General features: G+C 48.5%; 1 protein-coding gene across 1 annotated transcript in view; it reads left to right on the plus strand.

The window, feature by feature from the left end:
- LOC149434739 (uncharacterized) overlaps window positions 1–16783 on the plus strand; it is a 202315-nt gene extending 185532 nt beyond the window's left edge. Inside the window, exon 5 of the mRNA XM_089663447.1 lies at window positions 15145–16783. Within this exon, the coding sequence (XP_089519573.1) occupies window positions 15145–15774 (630 nt within the window). The 3' untranslated portion in view covers window positions 15775–16783. The remainder of the gene's footprint in view (window positions 1–15144) is intronic.
- Window positions 16784–17137: the final 354 nt, after the last annotated feature.

Here is a 17137-nt window from a genome sequence, read left to right on the forward strand (position 1 = left end):
ACAGAATTGTTACTGAGGAACACAGAATTGTTACTCAGGGACACAGAATTGTTACTCAGGGACACAGAATCGTTGAATTAAAGAGTATGTCAGACAACACGCAGAGGAGTGGCAGAGGAGGCAATGTTTTAGGAGCGAGCAGACGTGGCAGCAGAGGAAGGGGTCGAGGCAGCACTAGTCGCAGCCAGAGGCCAGTGCTCCCGGTGTCATCCAGCGGTCGTGTCTCCACCGACAACCCTGCCGTCATCGATTGGTTGGCTCGGTCGTCTTCCTCTTCCCAGGTCACCTCTGACACCTACAGCCAACGGTCGGTGTGTACGTCAGACACAACCGTTAGTTGGCATGGCCCGGGAGCAAGCCCACTGAAATCACGTGTCCTCTACCTGCCCCTGTCCTTTGCTGTTCCCTCACCAAGCGAAGTATCGCATGCTGTGGGCTCAGCTCCACTGTACAGTGAGGAAGAGCTAACAGAGGGCGGTCAGGAACGGGGGGAGACATCCGCCTTTTCAGCAGCCAGGTGAAGAAGTACTGGCGAGGAGAGTGGCTCGGTAGCCGGTCTAGAGACAGGTCTGTCTCCTGATCCACACGCAGCCGAGGGGGCTAGTAGTGAGGCGGAGACCCTAATTGATGATGATGAGGCTGATCGCACTTGGCAGCCTCGTCGTCACCAGGCTATTGCTTCCGCATCATCAGGAGAAGAGGGTGCCAGCTTGGCAGCGAGCAAAACAGTCGGTGGGTTGCCCAGGAGGCAGCAGGGTCGCAGCAGTGTCAGTGGAGGCAAACGGCCACGGAGTAGAGCACCAGCTCCACTGCTGGTGGGTTCCATTTTGTCATAGGGTGCTGCCAGATTACGGGCCTCCCATTGCTGCTGCCAGGCCCGTAATCTGCCATGGGCCCCTGTACCGCCTCCTCATGCTGCTGCCAGGTCCAGAGTGTGTCATGGGTCCCTGTACGGCCTCCCATTGCTGCTGTCTCCATCGCCACACTCTGCCATGTGCCACTTTCAGGTGTCCTCACACTGCTGCTGGGTTCCATTTTGTGATAGGGTGCTGGCAGATTACGGGCCTCCCATTGCTGCTGCCAGGCCCCTAATCTGCCATGGGCCCCTGTAACGCCTCCTCATGCTGCTGCCAGGTCCAGAGTGTGTCATGGGTCCCTGTACCGCCTCCCATTGCTGCTGTCTCCATCGCCACACTCTGCCATGTGCCACTTTCAGGTCTCCTCACACTGCTGCTGGGTTCCATTTTGTCATAGGATGCTGGCAGATTACGGGCCTCCCATTGCTGCGGCCAGGCCCCTAATCTGCCATGGGCCCCCGTACCGCCTCCTCACACTGCTGCCAGGTCCACAGTGTGTCATGGGTCCCTGTACGGCCTCCCATTGCTGCTGTCTCCATCGCCACACTCTGCCATGTGCCACTTTCAGGTGTCCTCACACTGCTGCTGGGTTCCATTTTGTGATAGGGTGCTGGAAGATTACGGGCCTCCCATTGCTGCTGCCAGGCCCCTAATCTGCCATGGGCCCCTGTACCGCCTCCTCATGCTGCTGCCAGGTCCACAGTGTGTCATGTGTCCCTGTACCGCCTCCCATTGCTGCTGTCTCCATCGCCACACTCTGCCATGTGCCACTTTCAGGTCTCCTCACACTGCTGCTGGGTTCCATTTTGTCATAGGATGCTGGCAGATTACGGGCCTCCCATTGCTGCGGCCAGGCCCCTAATCTGCCATGGGCCCCCGTACAGCCTCCTCACGCTGCTGCCAGGTCCACAGTGTGTCATGGGTCCCTGTACGGCCTCCCATTGCTGCTGCCAGGCCCGTAATCTGCCATGGGTCCCTGTACCGCCTCCTCATGCTGCTGCCAGGTCCACAGTGTCTCACGGGTCCCTGTACGGCCTCCCATTGCTGCTGTCTCCATCGCCACACTCTGCCATGTGCCACTTTCAGGTCTCCTCACACTGCTGCTGGGTTCCATTTTGTCATAGGGTGCTGGCAGATTACGGGCCTCCCATTGCTGCTGCCAGGCCTGTAATCTGCCATGGGCCCCTGTACCGCCTCCTCACGCTGCTGCCAGGTCCACAGTGTGTCATGGGTCCCTGTACGGCCTCCCATTGCTGCTGCCAGGCCCGTAATCTGCCATGGGCCCCTGTACCGCCTCCCAATGCTGCTGCCAGGTCCACAGTGTCTCATGGGTCCCTGTACGGCCTCCCATTGCTGCTGTCTCCATCGCCACACTCTGCCATGTGCCACTTTCAGGTGTCCTCACACTGCTGCTGGGTTCCATTTTGTCATAGGGTGCTGGCAGATTACGGGCCTCCCATTGCTGCTGCCAGGCCCCTAATCTGCCATGGGCCCCCGTACCGCCTCCTCACACTGCTACCAGGTCCACAGTGTGTCATGGGTCCCTGTACGGCCTCCCATTGCTGCTGTCTCCATCGCCACACTCTGCCATGTGCCACTTTCAGGTCTCCTCACACTGCTGGTGGGTTCCATTTTGTCATAGGGTGCTGGCAAATTACGGGCCTCCCATTGCTGCTGCCAGGCCCCTAATCTGCCATGGGCCCCTGTAACGCCTCCTCATGCTGCTGCCAGGTCCAGAGTGTGTCATGGGTCCCTGTACCGCCTCCCATTGCTGCTGTCTCCAACGCCACACTCTGCCATGTGCCACTTTCAGGTCTCCTCACACTGCTGCTGGGTTCCATTTTGTCATAGGATGCTGGCAGATTACGGGCCTCCCATTGCTGCTGCCAGGCCCCTAATCTGCCATGGGCCCCTGTACCGCCTCCTCATGCTGCTGCCAGGTCCACAGTGTGTCATGGGTCCCTGTACGGCCTCCCATTGCTGCTGTCTCCATCGCCACACTCTGCCATGTGCCACTTTCAGGTCTCCTCACACTGCTGCTGGGTTCCATTTTGTCATAGGGTGCTGTATGGCCTCCCATTGCTGCTGCCTCCACCGCCACACTGTGGCTCCACACTCTGGTTTTGGCCCCGTGACTGCCCAAATGAGTGAAGTGTGCGGTGATTCTAAGATCGACGGCACTCATCTGCATGTCATACTGACTGACAGTATTATTTCTCTTCCCCAGCAGACTCCAAGGGCATTTAAATTAAAGGTACAGTGTTCTGCACTAATAAAGGCTCTCTGAAGCCTAGAAACACCCTTTTATAAGTTAAATTCGCAGCGAATATATTCGACTCGAATCAAATTTTTTTCACGAATTCGCCGAATCAGTCGAATCGAATTTTTGAATACTTCGCTCATCTCTAGCAATAGCATCAAGCAGGTGACAAGACCTCTTCATGAAGACCTTGGGGGTCTATTAGACCCCCAGTGTCTCCCTGCCCTCCACTGCTACTAATCCAAGACCTCCTCATGAAGACCTCAGGAGTCTATTAGACCCCCAATGTCTCCCCTGCCCTCCCCTGCTACTAAGCCAAGACCTCTTCATGAAGACCTCAGGGATCTATTAGACCCCCAATGTCTCCCCTGCCTTCCACTGCTACTAACCCAACTACAGCAGTCGGGAATGACGGCTCTGAACCTGGAAGTGACAGAATGTTTGTCATTTCGGGGTTCATTCATCACAGATGAGATCGGGGGATCAGATCCTCTCCAAGCTCCTCCTGCTTAGTAAGCTGAAGTGGTTTACCGATGTTCCTCCGTCCTGGACATCCTGGAGGAAACACGGCAGGCACCAGCAGGGGGGAGGGGCGGCACATTCTCTGTACTGTAAAGTGATTGGCTGCTTCTATAGCTGCCCGGATCAATTTTACATGACCGCTGGCTGAAATAATAATACAAACCTCATTTGTGTTTAACCCCTTGAATACCAGAAGGATAAGAAATGTACCTTAGTAGACGAGGGGTCGGGTAATGAGGTGAAGCTCTCCTGACTTCCATCAGCCAATCATGTGGAAGCAAAATTGCATTTTTTACATTTGCTTTGCGTGTGATTGGATATTCTTTGTAAAGTCAGATTTCACCGCATTCACTAAGCTCCGGGGGAAAGTTCTGTGAAAAGTGTAAAGTGAACAGCCTAGTTGTATTTAGTAAATCCCCCCTCTGTCTGTACACTGAACTGTCCGGAATGCAGGTCTGGGGCCAATAATGATGCAGACAGCTGACATACATGACATGGATCCTAATACCCCTCCCCCTCCTCTCCCACCCTACTTAATATAGACCAGCAGACTAGAATATCCTCCTGCGCCCCCCTGCACACTGACACAGGATGGGGGATGGTGGGGGACAAGGCAGAGGGGGGGCATGTTCTCATGGAAGATGACTGAATGAGATTTTGAGCTTCACCCTTGTCTTTGCTGGTATATGGAAGATCACTTGGTGGCGGTAATGGAGCTGAACCCGGCAATGAAGCAGATCTACAGTACAGCTACCATTCCTGGTCCCTCAATGGTCCCAAGGTCAGTGCAGATCTCCATAATGTTCCTCTCTGCCCCCCACCAACTTCCTTCTAACCCCCTCAACAGAGCTACGACCTTCTTTTAGTTTTGTGTTAATTAGACCTCAGCAGGCAGTTGTCACCGACAATCTGTCCAAGAGTTCACTTTACTGTCCCAGCACCTCAATGCATCCTTTGACCCCCCTCCCCCACCCTAGTAAAACACTCCCAGCACACAGCTAACCCTTTGATCGTCCCTCATGTTAACCCCTTTCTGCCCAGTGTCATTAGCACAGTGTCAGTGCTTTTTTTTAGCACTGATCACTGTATTGGTGTCACTGGGGATGTCAGTGACACCAAGTCAGTTTCCCCCCCCCCAGTGTCAGAACTCCCATGACAAAATGAAAAAAATGGTGTGGAGGCCCCAGAAAATCCATACCAGACCCTTATCCTAGCATGCAGCCCGGCAGGTCAGGAAAGGGGAGGGGGACGAGCGAGTGCTGCAGCGGCACTGGCGATGATGGCGGACATCGTGATTGGTGTTGGATCTACTGCGGGGCACATTCTCTTAGTTTTTTCTTTAATAGAGGACTTGTCACAGACCCTGTCCTGTCTTTTTTCACACTACACTTTTTGTTTTTTTGTGAATGTGTAACGGTACCATGTACCCCATACTCCTTCACATGGGGGGGCGGGATATCGGGTCTCCCTTGTTAAAGGGGCCTTCCAGATTCTGATAAGCCCCCCGCCCACAGACCCCCAAAACCACTGGCCAGGGTTGGGGAGAAGAGGCCCTTGTGCCCATCAACATGGGGACCAGGTGCTTTGTGGGGAGCCCCTCCTGCCCAAAAGCACCTCCCCATGTTGAGGGCATGTGACCTGGTATGGTTCAGGAGGGGGGGGGGCGCTTGCTCCCTCCTTTCCTGACCTGCCGGGCTGCATGCTCGGATAAGGGTCTGGTATGGATTTGGGGGGACCTACAAGCCATTTTTTATAAACATTTGGGTGTGGGAATTCCACTCAAAATCCATACCAGACCTGAAGGGCTTGGTATGGATGGGAGGGGGGACCCCATGCTGTTTTTTGATTATTTGTTAATTGCCGGCAATTCTTTTACATTCAGCTATCAGTGGGGAACCCTGCAGACAGCTGAAACATTGCCGCATGGTTGTCACTACTAAAATACCGCATGACTCCATCAAATACCTCCTGCAGTATTTTAGTGGCGTTCACTTTTTCTGACCTCCGGAACGGATTAATTGGTTTTCAATGCATTCCTATGGGAAACCGCGTTTTGGTTTATGAATTTTTTGCTATACAAAAAGTCCAGCAGAACGAATTAAATTCCTAAACCGAGGTATGCCTCTGTGTGTGTATATATATATACAGTATGTGTGTATTTACATAGACATGGCTTAGTCTGTATATTCTAGGGACATGTGGTGTCAATTAGTCGTATGTTGGCTTGCACCCCTCCCCCGAGGTTGTATGAGGATAAGGTCTCACATGCATTTAGTACATAAAGGTTTAAGTATGTATAAGTTAGGAATGGAAGTCCTTTACACTGTAGGATTCCCTGATTAACATATTCAAATGAAAAAGGAGTTTACATTGAAATCCATCTATTGGCGCCTGTAATATGATGGGAGAAAGAAAGAAAAAAGAAGGAAAAAATACCTTCAAGGTTTGATCTAGTTCAGTGCCAGGGTTATTGTTTGGGTCAAGGTCAAAAGGTCAGTGTCAAAGGTCAGTGTCAAAGGTCAGTGTCAAAGCTCAGGATTAAAAAAAACAATTGGTATCAGTGTCAGTTAGTGTCAGTTAGTGTCAGTTAGTGTCAGTTAGTGTCAGTGTCGGTGTGTTTTAGGTAAAAAAAAAAAAAAAGACAAAAGCAAAATGCGCACTATTGTTTCTGGGCGGTACTGCGGGTACAAACAACAAATAACATACACATATATGGTGTCACCGTGATCGTCAAGGGCTGGAGAATTTATTTTGGGTTGTTCTTTGGTGGTAGGTTATGGTAGTAACAAGAAACACACAGCTAACTAAAAAATATATTTTTTTTTACTATTTTGGGCCAGTTTTCTTTTGATAATAAAAAAAAAAATCAGAAGCTATCCATTACCATTTACCACCAAATGAAAGTGCGATTTGTCCTGAAAAAAACGCGGCATAATCCACCCGGATGTACAAAGTAGTTGTGATGATACGGACGGTTTTACTATCACGTCAACGTTGCATAATTCTGCCTCGGCATTTAGATTTGTTTTACCCTCAGGCATGAAGGGTTACAAAGAGGTTCTCACCCTTCCGAGTCCATTATTTCTGATTGAATTTGAAAGGTTCTAAGTGGATTGAACAGATTGTTTTTCAGGCCTATGAATTACGTGACCAAGTGCCTCCTTTCCATTATTGAAGCCCACTCCAGTAGTGAGCACTTCTTGGGCTTCTCATCATCAGGTTCCTGTGTCTCAGATCTGTAAGTCCTGCTCTTCAATGTATATGTCCTCTAAGTTTTACAAGGTCCATGTATCGGCCAGTTCATCCATTTTGTTCCCCAACCTGCAAAACCTCTGCTGCAGCCAGAACTCATTTATTTAGTGGTGGAATCCCTACTGTCACTAAATGAGAGTTTTTGGTTTGGTGGCTAGGATACTGGAAGCCACCGCCATCCTAGCAACCGAGGAAGCTGTTCGGACCTTAGCAACCAATGATTGCTACAAAGCATCATTGGCTGTTACGTAGGTTTCACCATAACAACCCATGATGCAGTGCAAGTGCCTGCGTCTTAGCAACCAATAAGGTGGTGCCGCACAGTTCCACTGGTTGCTAGGACACAGGTGGCCAGGGTATGGGATTTAGCGATGAAGTAGTGACATTTAGACAATTTAGTCAATGACCTCACCTGGAAGCCCTTTATTTCACTTTCAGCTGTCAGCATGGGAAATGTCATTTGTGGACAGAATATGTTGGGATAGTCTTGGTGGTCCGTGTGTTTTCTTTGGCAAGTTGGAGGAACATAAAACACCGGATGCCATGATTATTATCTATGATGGGGTCTCTGTTGTTGGTTAGACTTTATCATGGTGTTTATTTTCTATTTGACCTTTTTCTTGTAAATGAGTAACCAGACATACTATGTACCTCTTACACATTTATGTAGGGGGGCAGATGTCTGGGGGCCCCTCTTACAAATCTTCCCTGCAGACCCTCACAACCACTCAGCTAGAATTGGGGGGAAGAGGCCTTGTCCCCATCAACATGGCTAGGCAGCCTGTGGTACCCTTCTCATGTTGAGGGCATTTGGCCTGGTATGGGTTAGGTAGAGGGCTACCACTTGCTGACCCCATTTCCTGGCCAGCCAGACTTCCTGCGTAGATATGGATTAGCTATGGATTTTGGGGAGTCAAGAATAAGGGTCGGGTATGAATGGTGAGAGGAATTCCAGCCACTTTGTATTGTTTCTCTCTGATTTTGTTTTTCTACATTCTACAGGTATGCCATTTGACAGGCAGGTCTGAAGCATTACTAAAGGATTTGTTTTCAATTAAAATAACACACATGGTACCCTTACCTGCTCCCTGCAATGGTACTGCACAGAGCAGCCCCAAACCTCCTCTTCTGGGGTCCCCTGCTGGATATTTTAAGCTCCTTTTCTTCAGTTTCTTCCCTGTAGCAAGCCACTTGCTCTGGGGGCTGGCATGTGGACTAGCTCCCCAGGGCCGGTCTGCGTGTGTCTATAGATATACACAGAGTGGCTCGGCCCCACCCCCTGCTCTCAGGATTTACCTGACAGTAGAAGGAGCCAATGGTTCCCACTGCTGCCCGATCCTCCTGTGAGAAGAGAAAGATGGGAGAAGAACCGCAGTCGGGCTCAGTGCTGGATCAATGCAGGACTCAGGTAAGTGTTTGGTTGGGACACAGAAAGTGGCAGAACATTGTTTACCTTAATGTGGGGAATGCTTTAAGGGAAGAAAAGATTTTATGTTCAGGGCCAGTTCCCACCATAACCACCTGCAGACCAGTGAGGTGCCCATACGTTGCCGGACCTTCGCTGGTGATACTGGGATGATGGCTGCAGCTGAAGAAGTCATCCCGGTGTTGTTTATTAGAGCCGAGGGTCTGCTTTCTTATAAAAGCAATCCAACCAGATAATAAGCCGCTGGATTGCTTTTACAAGCAGCGGGAGGGGACCTCCCCCCTCCCATCACCTTCTGTGGCCCTCTCAGCCTCTCCTGTCCCATAGAAGTAAACAGAGGCCAGATCGGCCCTGATGGCCTCCATGATACAGGAAGATGGAAGTGATGAGCATTCATCCCTTCTGGTTTTCTGGAATATAAAATGGTAAGGCCCCTTTCACACCGGATGGGCCCGTCAGCGGATCCTCTTGCTCAGCGGGGGATCTCTCTGCTGATCGCTGTTGGGCAAATGGATGACAAGTCTGTGTCTGCTTCGCTTATACAGAGCGGACATGGACACGGCCCGCTGTCCTCTATGGGCGGTCAGACTGCCATGTGATCCGATCCAATGGACAGAAGGGGAATGGATCCCCATCTGTCTCTTTTTGGTGGATCGAATCGGATGTCGGCGACTGTAAAGGGACACATATCCGTTTACACCTGCCGCTCCATAGAGGAGAATAGAGGTTCTGATCGGGTCCGGACCCAATCGGAACGTCCGTGTGAAAGGGGCCTAAAGTATCTGATTACACTGATCTTGGTGCGATCAGATGTTAATGGCAGAGGAGAGATTTGGAGGCTAATAGACCCCAGATCTCTCCATAAAGAGTACCTGTCACTGCCTATTGCTATCACAGGGGATATTTATATTTTCTGTGATACCAATAAAAGTCATCCAAATGAAATGTAAAGCGACAATGTCAACAAAATAAATGGAAAGAAATATGCAGCCCCCCTCCCCCCCGTGCTTGTGCACAAAAGGTGAATGCACGAGACATGCCGCACGCTTTCTAACAGCGATGGTCCCACACATGTGAGGTAACACCGTGAACATCAGATCGAGGGCAGTAATTCTAGTACTAGACCTCCTGTGTAAATCTAAAGTGGGGCCCTGTAAAGGCTTTTATAGCATCTCCTGTGCCTACAACAACGCGCTGTCAGCAGCCCTTGACTCACTAGCGCCTTTAACCACACGCAACATCAGACTCCGACCGCTCCAGCCCTGGCAGACTGATCACACCAAAACCCTCAAACGACGCAGTCGTGCCCTGGAGCGACTATGGCGCAAAACAAAATCCCAACAAGCTTTCACCTGCTACAAATCTGCCTTCCGCACCTACACCTCCTCCCTCCACGCAGCCAAACAAGCCTACTTCCTGACCCTCATCAAGGCCCTCTCCTCCAATCCTCGCCGACTCTTCTCCACCTTCAACTCTCTACTCTCTCCACCCCCACCTCCACCCAGCACCTCACTCACTGCCCTTGAGATTGCCAATCACTTCAAAAACAAGATTGACACAATTCGCAAGGACATCGCCGCAACTCACACGCCCTCTCAACCTGTCCCCTCTCACACAGCTACCCCCTCATCCCCCCTCCCCCTCGACATAACCCGCAGGGACTTCGTCACTGCTCAAACTCCCTCCAACCCCGTTCCCCCTCACTCAGCTACCCCCTCATCCCCCCTCTCCCACAGCCCCACCACTGCTCTGACCTCCACTCCCACCCCACCCTACATTCCTCATACTGAAGCTCCCCCAACACTCCACACCTTTGACCTTACTACCATCGAGGAAGTCTCCAAGATCCTCTCTGATGCCCGCCTCACCACCTGCCCCCTCGACCCTATCCCCTCACAATTCCTACGACCTCCCTCCCCCTCCATCCTACGCTCCCTCACCCACATCTTTAATCTCTCCCTCTCCTCCGGCACTTTCCCCTCCCCACTGAAGCATGCACACATCACCCCCATACTTAAAAAGCCCTCCCTGGACCCCAATGACCCGAACAACCTCAGACCCATCTCCCTGCTCTCACTTACATCTAAACTTCTCGAGCACCTCGTCTACACCCGCCTATGCTCTCACCTTAACGACAACAACCTCCTCGATCCCCTACAGTCTGGCTTCCGCCCCCTACACTCCACCGAAACTGCCTTACTCAAACTCTCCAACGACCTGCTAACCGCCAAAGCTAATGGCCACTATTCAGTGCTCCTACTCCTTGACCTCTCTGCGGCCTTCAACACAGTCGACCACCCCCTCCTCCTCAAAAAACTACACTCCCTCAGCCTCAGAGATTCTGCTCTCTCCTGGCTCTCATCTTACCTGTCACAACGCTCTTTCAGCGTTACCTATAATGCTACCACCTCCCCCTCACTCCCCCTCTCTGTTGGGGTCCCTCAAGGCTCTGTCCTTGGGCCCCTTCTCTTCTCCATCTACACCTCCTCCCTTGGCCAACTCATACACTCTCAGGGCTTCAACTACCACCTCTATGCCGACGACACACAAATCTATCTCTCAACCTCCCACCTCACCCCCTCGGTCTCTGCCCAAATCACACACCTACTGAGCGACATATCAGATTGGATGTCGCTCCACTTCCTTAAACTGAATCTCTCCAAAACCGAGTTTCTTGTCTTCCCCCCAGCCCGAACCCCACCCCCCATTGACTTCTACATCACATCCAACAACGCCAATATCAAACCCGCTCTGCAGGCCAGAGTACTTGGTGTCATTCTGGACTCCAACCTATCCTTCCAGCCCCAAGTCCAATCTTTAACAAACTCGTGGAGACTTCACCTCCGCAACATCGCCAAAATCCGCACGTTCCTAACCCCAGAAACCACTAAACAGCTCATCCACTCCCTCATCATATCACGACTCGACTACTGCAACTCCCTCCTCACTGGCCTGCCTCGCCGCTGGCTATCCCCACTTCAGTCCATCCTGAATACGGCTGCCAGACTCATTCACCTTTCCAACCGCTCCATTTCCGCCACCCCCCCTCTGCCAATCCCTCCACTGGCTTCCGATTGCGCAACGGATCAAATTTAAAATCCTAACACTGACGTACAAAGCTGTCCACCATACTGCCCCGAACTACATCACTGACATCATATCCAAGTACCACCCAACACGCACACTCCGCTCCTCACAAGACCTCCTTCTCTCTAGTTCCCTGGTCTCCTCCTCCCATGCCCGCCTCCAGGACTTCTCCAGGGTGTCACCCATCCTCTGGAACTCCCTTCCCCAACCCATCAGATTATCATCTACTCTCCTCTCCTTTAGGCGCACCCTGAAAACCCATCTCTTCAGGGAAGCCTACCCCACCCCCTGCTAACTTGCCGACCTCCTCCACTCTTCCTACCACTCCATCCCCCACAGCTATCTCCTCCTGTGCCACCATCCCCTCCCTCCTAGATTGTAAGCTCGAAAGAGCAGGGCCCTCAATCCCTTCATGTATCACATTGTATTGGTATTGTTCTGTCACATGTTCTGTCCCCCTTTGTAATGTACAGCGCTGAGTGAACTATTGGCGCTTTATAAATACTGTATAATAATAATAATAATAATAATAATAATGACATTTACGTCATTTGTGGCTGTTGCAGGCGTGCGCACTTTTAAAGAATGACACGTTTGGTATTTATTCACTCGCCGTAACATACATTTTTAAAAATGTTACCAAACAATTTGGTGTTACATTGTGTTTTTTTTACATCAACATTTTTAAAAATGTATTTTTCCCCAATATTTGCACTACAAAAACAGCTGCGCAAATACTGCGTGTAAAAAATTACAGCACCCTTCATTTTATTCTCTAGGACCTCCGCTATAAAAAGTCTATAACGTTTGGGGCTCTAACTGATTTTCTAGCAAAAAAACTGATTTTGAAATGTAAATAAAAATGGTCAGAAAAGGCCTGATCTTCAAGTGGATACATTGCACAGGAACGTGCTGCGCATGCAATGCTCTGTGCGTTCCAGTGCGATTCACATGCTATCTGGGTGCAGTATGATTTCACACCATTCATTTGAATTGGCTGAAATGGCACCAGACCACAGCTAAAGTTGTGCTTGGACTACTTCACAAAACACACAGCAACCGGACCGCATGGAACGTCAGTACTTCTGTGCCATGCCATCCAGTGCAGGAAAATGCCCTGTGATTGTGGCCTGCGTTTGGGGTGTCGTTAGCATTGCACTGACACCAGGTGGGGGACACAAACATGGACCTCAGATTTCCCACATCACATTCTGGTGTCAACTGGCCCTCAGAACCACTCTAAACACATAAGCTTCATAGATATTGGGACACGATTGTCGGCACCATTAATCAAGCTTTTTTCAATGACATCAAACTGAACCCAAACCCCTTCACGCCTGAAGGTACAACAAATGTTAATGCCTAAGCACAATTTTGTAGCTTTGACATGCGTTAGTGAAACCGTCATCACAACTACTTTGTGCATCCAGTTGGTAAATGGTAATGGACGTCTCCTGATTTTATTTTTATATGATCAAAGGAAAACAGGCCCAAAATAGTGAAAATCATTTTTTCTAAAGTTAGCTGTATATTTCTTGCTGCTGCCATAACCTACCACCAAAGGACAACCCCCAACAATTCTCCTGCCCCCGACGATGGCAGCAATACCTCGTATGTGTATGTTAGTTGCTGTTTGTACCCGGAGTACAGCCCAGGAACAGTACTGCGCAGTTTTCTTTACATTTTTTTTTTTACCTACTAAAACACACCGACACTAACTGACACTGATACTAATTTACATAAATAAATAACCCCCCCAAAATACTGACTCTGACCTTAACCTTTGACCCTGACCTTGACCCAAACACTAACCCTGGCACTGTCCTAGATCAAACCTTCATCTACGTATTTTTTATTTTTTTTTATTTTAAATTACTGTTATTATTATTATTATTGATTGATTTTTTACACACTGTTGTTTGTCTCTCTCTCTCCTCTCAGAGAAAAAAAAATGTAAGAAAACACGTGGGGCGAGCTTCACAGTGACTCCTCACTGTGATAGCCAATCAGAGGCTCACAGCGATCAGGTGACCCAGAGTTGGGAGTTCTGAGTTTTGATCATTAGTATGGGACCCAGAGCTCTCAGTGAGACCCCCGCCTCTGTGCTGGGAGCTGGCCATACGGCGTGCTCCCACCACAAAGACAGATATGCAAATATGCAGCCCCAGGGAAAAAAAATCCAGTCCAGTGGGGCCGTATACTGTATTTGCGTATGCTCGGTGTCAAGGGGCTGAGCAATGTGTTCTAGGTACCTTAGAAGGTGTGATTACACAGACGTATACTAAGGTGGCCATATCTAGGGCTTTGTGTCAGGCATGGAAACTTATCTTGCTAGACTGGGAATCTCCAACCCCACCCAGTTCCCAGGAATGGCTTCACCATATGAACATCACCCAGCATTATTTTCCAGCATAGGGGGTTGCCCTGGAAAATTTGACAAACTGTGGGATAGATGGATGAGTACTCCGGGTCTAGCGCCCATTGAGCTAGTATTGTATAAGATGGTAATGTGATGCAAGGTGTACTCCTATACTTTTGAATTTTAACATATTATTTTTCTATCCCAAGTGGACCATGATGGCTGTGAAAACCCAATAGCATAAGGCTGTTGTGCGCTATGTTACACGTTTCTGACTTTGGATGTGTTTCATTATCTGACAATGCATGTCGTGATACTGATTGTACTCTGATGTCAACTCTGGAATGTTTTGGATGTTTTCATAAATTTTCTTTTTAATTAAAAAAATATAGAAAACATCTTTATTTAGCCCTTTATATGGAATTCTGACTTTTTTGTTTTTCTGTACAGGTGGATTGAAGAACCAAGTTTTCGGTCATGCTGGTCTTCATAAGTACAACTCAGTCACATGGGAAACGAGCCAAATGGATGTCTTAGGTGACTGAACGTCTTTATTGTAGTTCACTGGAGGATTCACACAGGACACAAGACATATCAGTGTTCTCAATGTTGTAAATGGTTTGGATCCTCTTCAACATTGATCCCCCCTCAGAGGACAACAGCAGAGAAGACATTTCAGTGTTGTGGAAGTGACAATGCTTTACAATGTAGTTCAACCCTTGCATCCATAACAATTATTTCAAAAGCTATTTCTTGTTTGGATTGTGATAAAGGTTTTACAATGAAGGCAAAACATATCACACCCCAGAAGGGTCACACTGAAGAGAAACCTTTTCAGTGTTCTGAGTGCAACACAGCTTTTACAACAAAGGGTAATCTTACCAAACACAAGAGGGTTCACACCGGAGGGAAGCCATATCAGTGTTCTGAATGTGATAAAACCTTTACATCGAAGGATCAACTTATCACACATCAGAGGAGTCACACCGGAGGGAAGCCATATCAGTGTTCTGAATGTGATAAAACCTTTACATCGAAGGATCAACTTATCGAACACCAGAGAATTTATACTGGAGAGAAGCTATATCAGTGTTCTGAATGTGATAGAACCTTTACATCGAAGGATCAACTTATCACACACCAGAGGGTCCACACTAGAGAGAAGCCATATCAGTGTTCTGAATGTGATAAAGCTTTTGCAATGAAATGTAATCTTCTGACACACCAGAGGATTCACACTGGAGAGAAGCCATATCAGTGTTCTGAATGTAATGAAACCTTTAGATGGAAGGGTTATCTTCTCACACACCAGAGGATTCACACTGGAGCAAAGCCACATCAATGTTCTGAATGTGATAAAGCTTTTAAAACTAAGTCAGAGCTTATCACACACCAGATTGTTCACACTGGAGAGAAGCCATATCAATGTTCTGAATGTGATAAAGCTTTTACAATGAAGTCCAGTCTTATCACACACGAGAGGATTCACACTGGAGAGAATCCATATCAGTGTTCTGAATGTGATAAAGCTTTTAAAAGGAAGTCAAATCTTATCACACACCAGAGGATTCACACTGGAGAGAAGCCATATCAGTGTTCTGAATGCAATACCACTTTTAGAGAAGCATCATCCCTTATCAGACACCAGATGATTCACACTGGAGAGAAGCCACATAAATGTTCTGAATGTGATAAAGCTTTTAAAACAAAGTCAAGGCTTATCATACACAAAATAGCTCACAGTGGAGAGAAGCCATATCAGTGTTCTGAATGTGACAAAACATTTACAACCAACAGCAGTCTTATCATGCACCAGTATACTCACACTGGAGAAAGGCCATATCAGTGTTCTGAATGTGGCAAAGCTTTTGCATATAAGCTTAGCCTTATCATACACCAGAGGAGTCACACTGGAGAGAAGCCATATCACTGTTCTCAATGTGACAAATCTTTTAAACATAGAGAACAACTTAACACACACAAGAGGGTCCACACCAGAGAAAAGCCGTAGCCATGTTGTGAGTGTAACAGATTTTTTTACATAAGTCACATGTGATAATACACCAGAGGATTCACAGGCTTCAGCTGCAGGAGGTAATGGGGAGAAGGGGGGTTTAAAGGGGTAGAATCCCAAGACTATTTTACCTTTTGACTATTTTCATCAGACAAGTATCAACAGTGAATTGTGTTTCCTAATGATTTTAATCTCTATCCTTTTTATGGAGCTTTGACTGAACATGTAATATATTTTCATCATTCATTAACTGAGCTGTGTTCCCAAATGTTTTCTTCATTGTCAGATCCTGAGCTAATGCATTACCAACACTGCCTCAGCACCAAGACTAGGTAGTGGTCAAGTGGCATCTTACCAAGCCTCCAAAGCCTCAGTGGGAGAGACTTTTCTAGATTCTGCTGACTATTCCAATATCCGTCTAGCTTGAGGGCTCCAGCTACGCTCACCTTGTCCACGCCTCCCTTCACATATTCCACCTCCCCTCCAATGATCAATGCCTTATTTCCAGGTTCCTCCTCCTCTTATGGATGACAGCTTTACAGGTAGGACTGCAACAGGGACAACAGCCATGGAGAAATCTCTGTTCAGTGAGAAATCAAATTCCTAAGCTGGTGTAGACCTTCCAACACCAATTCACTGCTCTTTGTTTGGGATGTGTTCAACAGTACCACTTACACCCAGCTGGCTGCTTGTGTTCCATCTTGTCCTGCCACAAGTCTAAGGGATTCCATCAGGAGAAGATTGGACTTCCTTATTATATTGTCTCTCTGTTCAGCTATTGCTCCTCTCCATAGACCGATCACATACTACGACTGCATCTTCTGGGTGACTGAAATTCCTCTGACTCGGGTTCTCTTCAATGACTCTGAATAGTCAATTCTCTTTTTTTGGGTAGATATTGTTTGTGAAGAACCCTTTTTTGACCCTAGAAATATTCTGATGTTGACCCTAAAGTGTAACTACGGTTAGAATTAATATTTACATAAAGGGTGCAATCTGTCCTGAACCACTTTATTATTATTATTATTACTACGAGTTTATATAGCGCCAAAGGGTTTGCTCAGCGCTGTACAATAGGGGGGGACAATACATGGCACAGTACAACAAAGACAGACAGCGTACGAGGGGTAAGAGGGCCCTACTCTTACGAGCTTACAATCTAGGAGGGAGGGGGTAAAGGTACAGTAGGAAGTGGCTGGGGGGGATGAAGTGGTAGGAGGAATGAGGGAGGATGGCCGTTAGGTGAGGGTGGGGTAGGCTTCCCTGAAGAGATGGGTTTTGAGGGAGCGCCTGAATGTGAATAGAGAAGGCGACAGTCTGATGGATTGGGGCAGTGAGTTCCAGAGGATGGGGGAGGACC

The sequence above is a fragment of the Staurois parvus genome, unplaced genomic scaffold (genome assembly GCF_062004578.1).
Source record: "Staurois parvus isolate SC_StPar_1 unplaced genomic scaffold, SC_StPar_1.0 ptg001689l, whole genome shotgun sequence".
NCBI lineage: Eukaryota > Metazoa > Chordata > Amphibia > Anura > Ranidae > Staurois > Staurois parvus.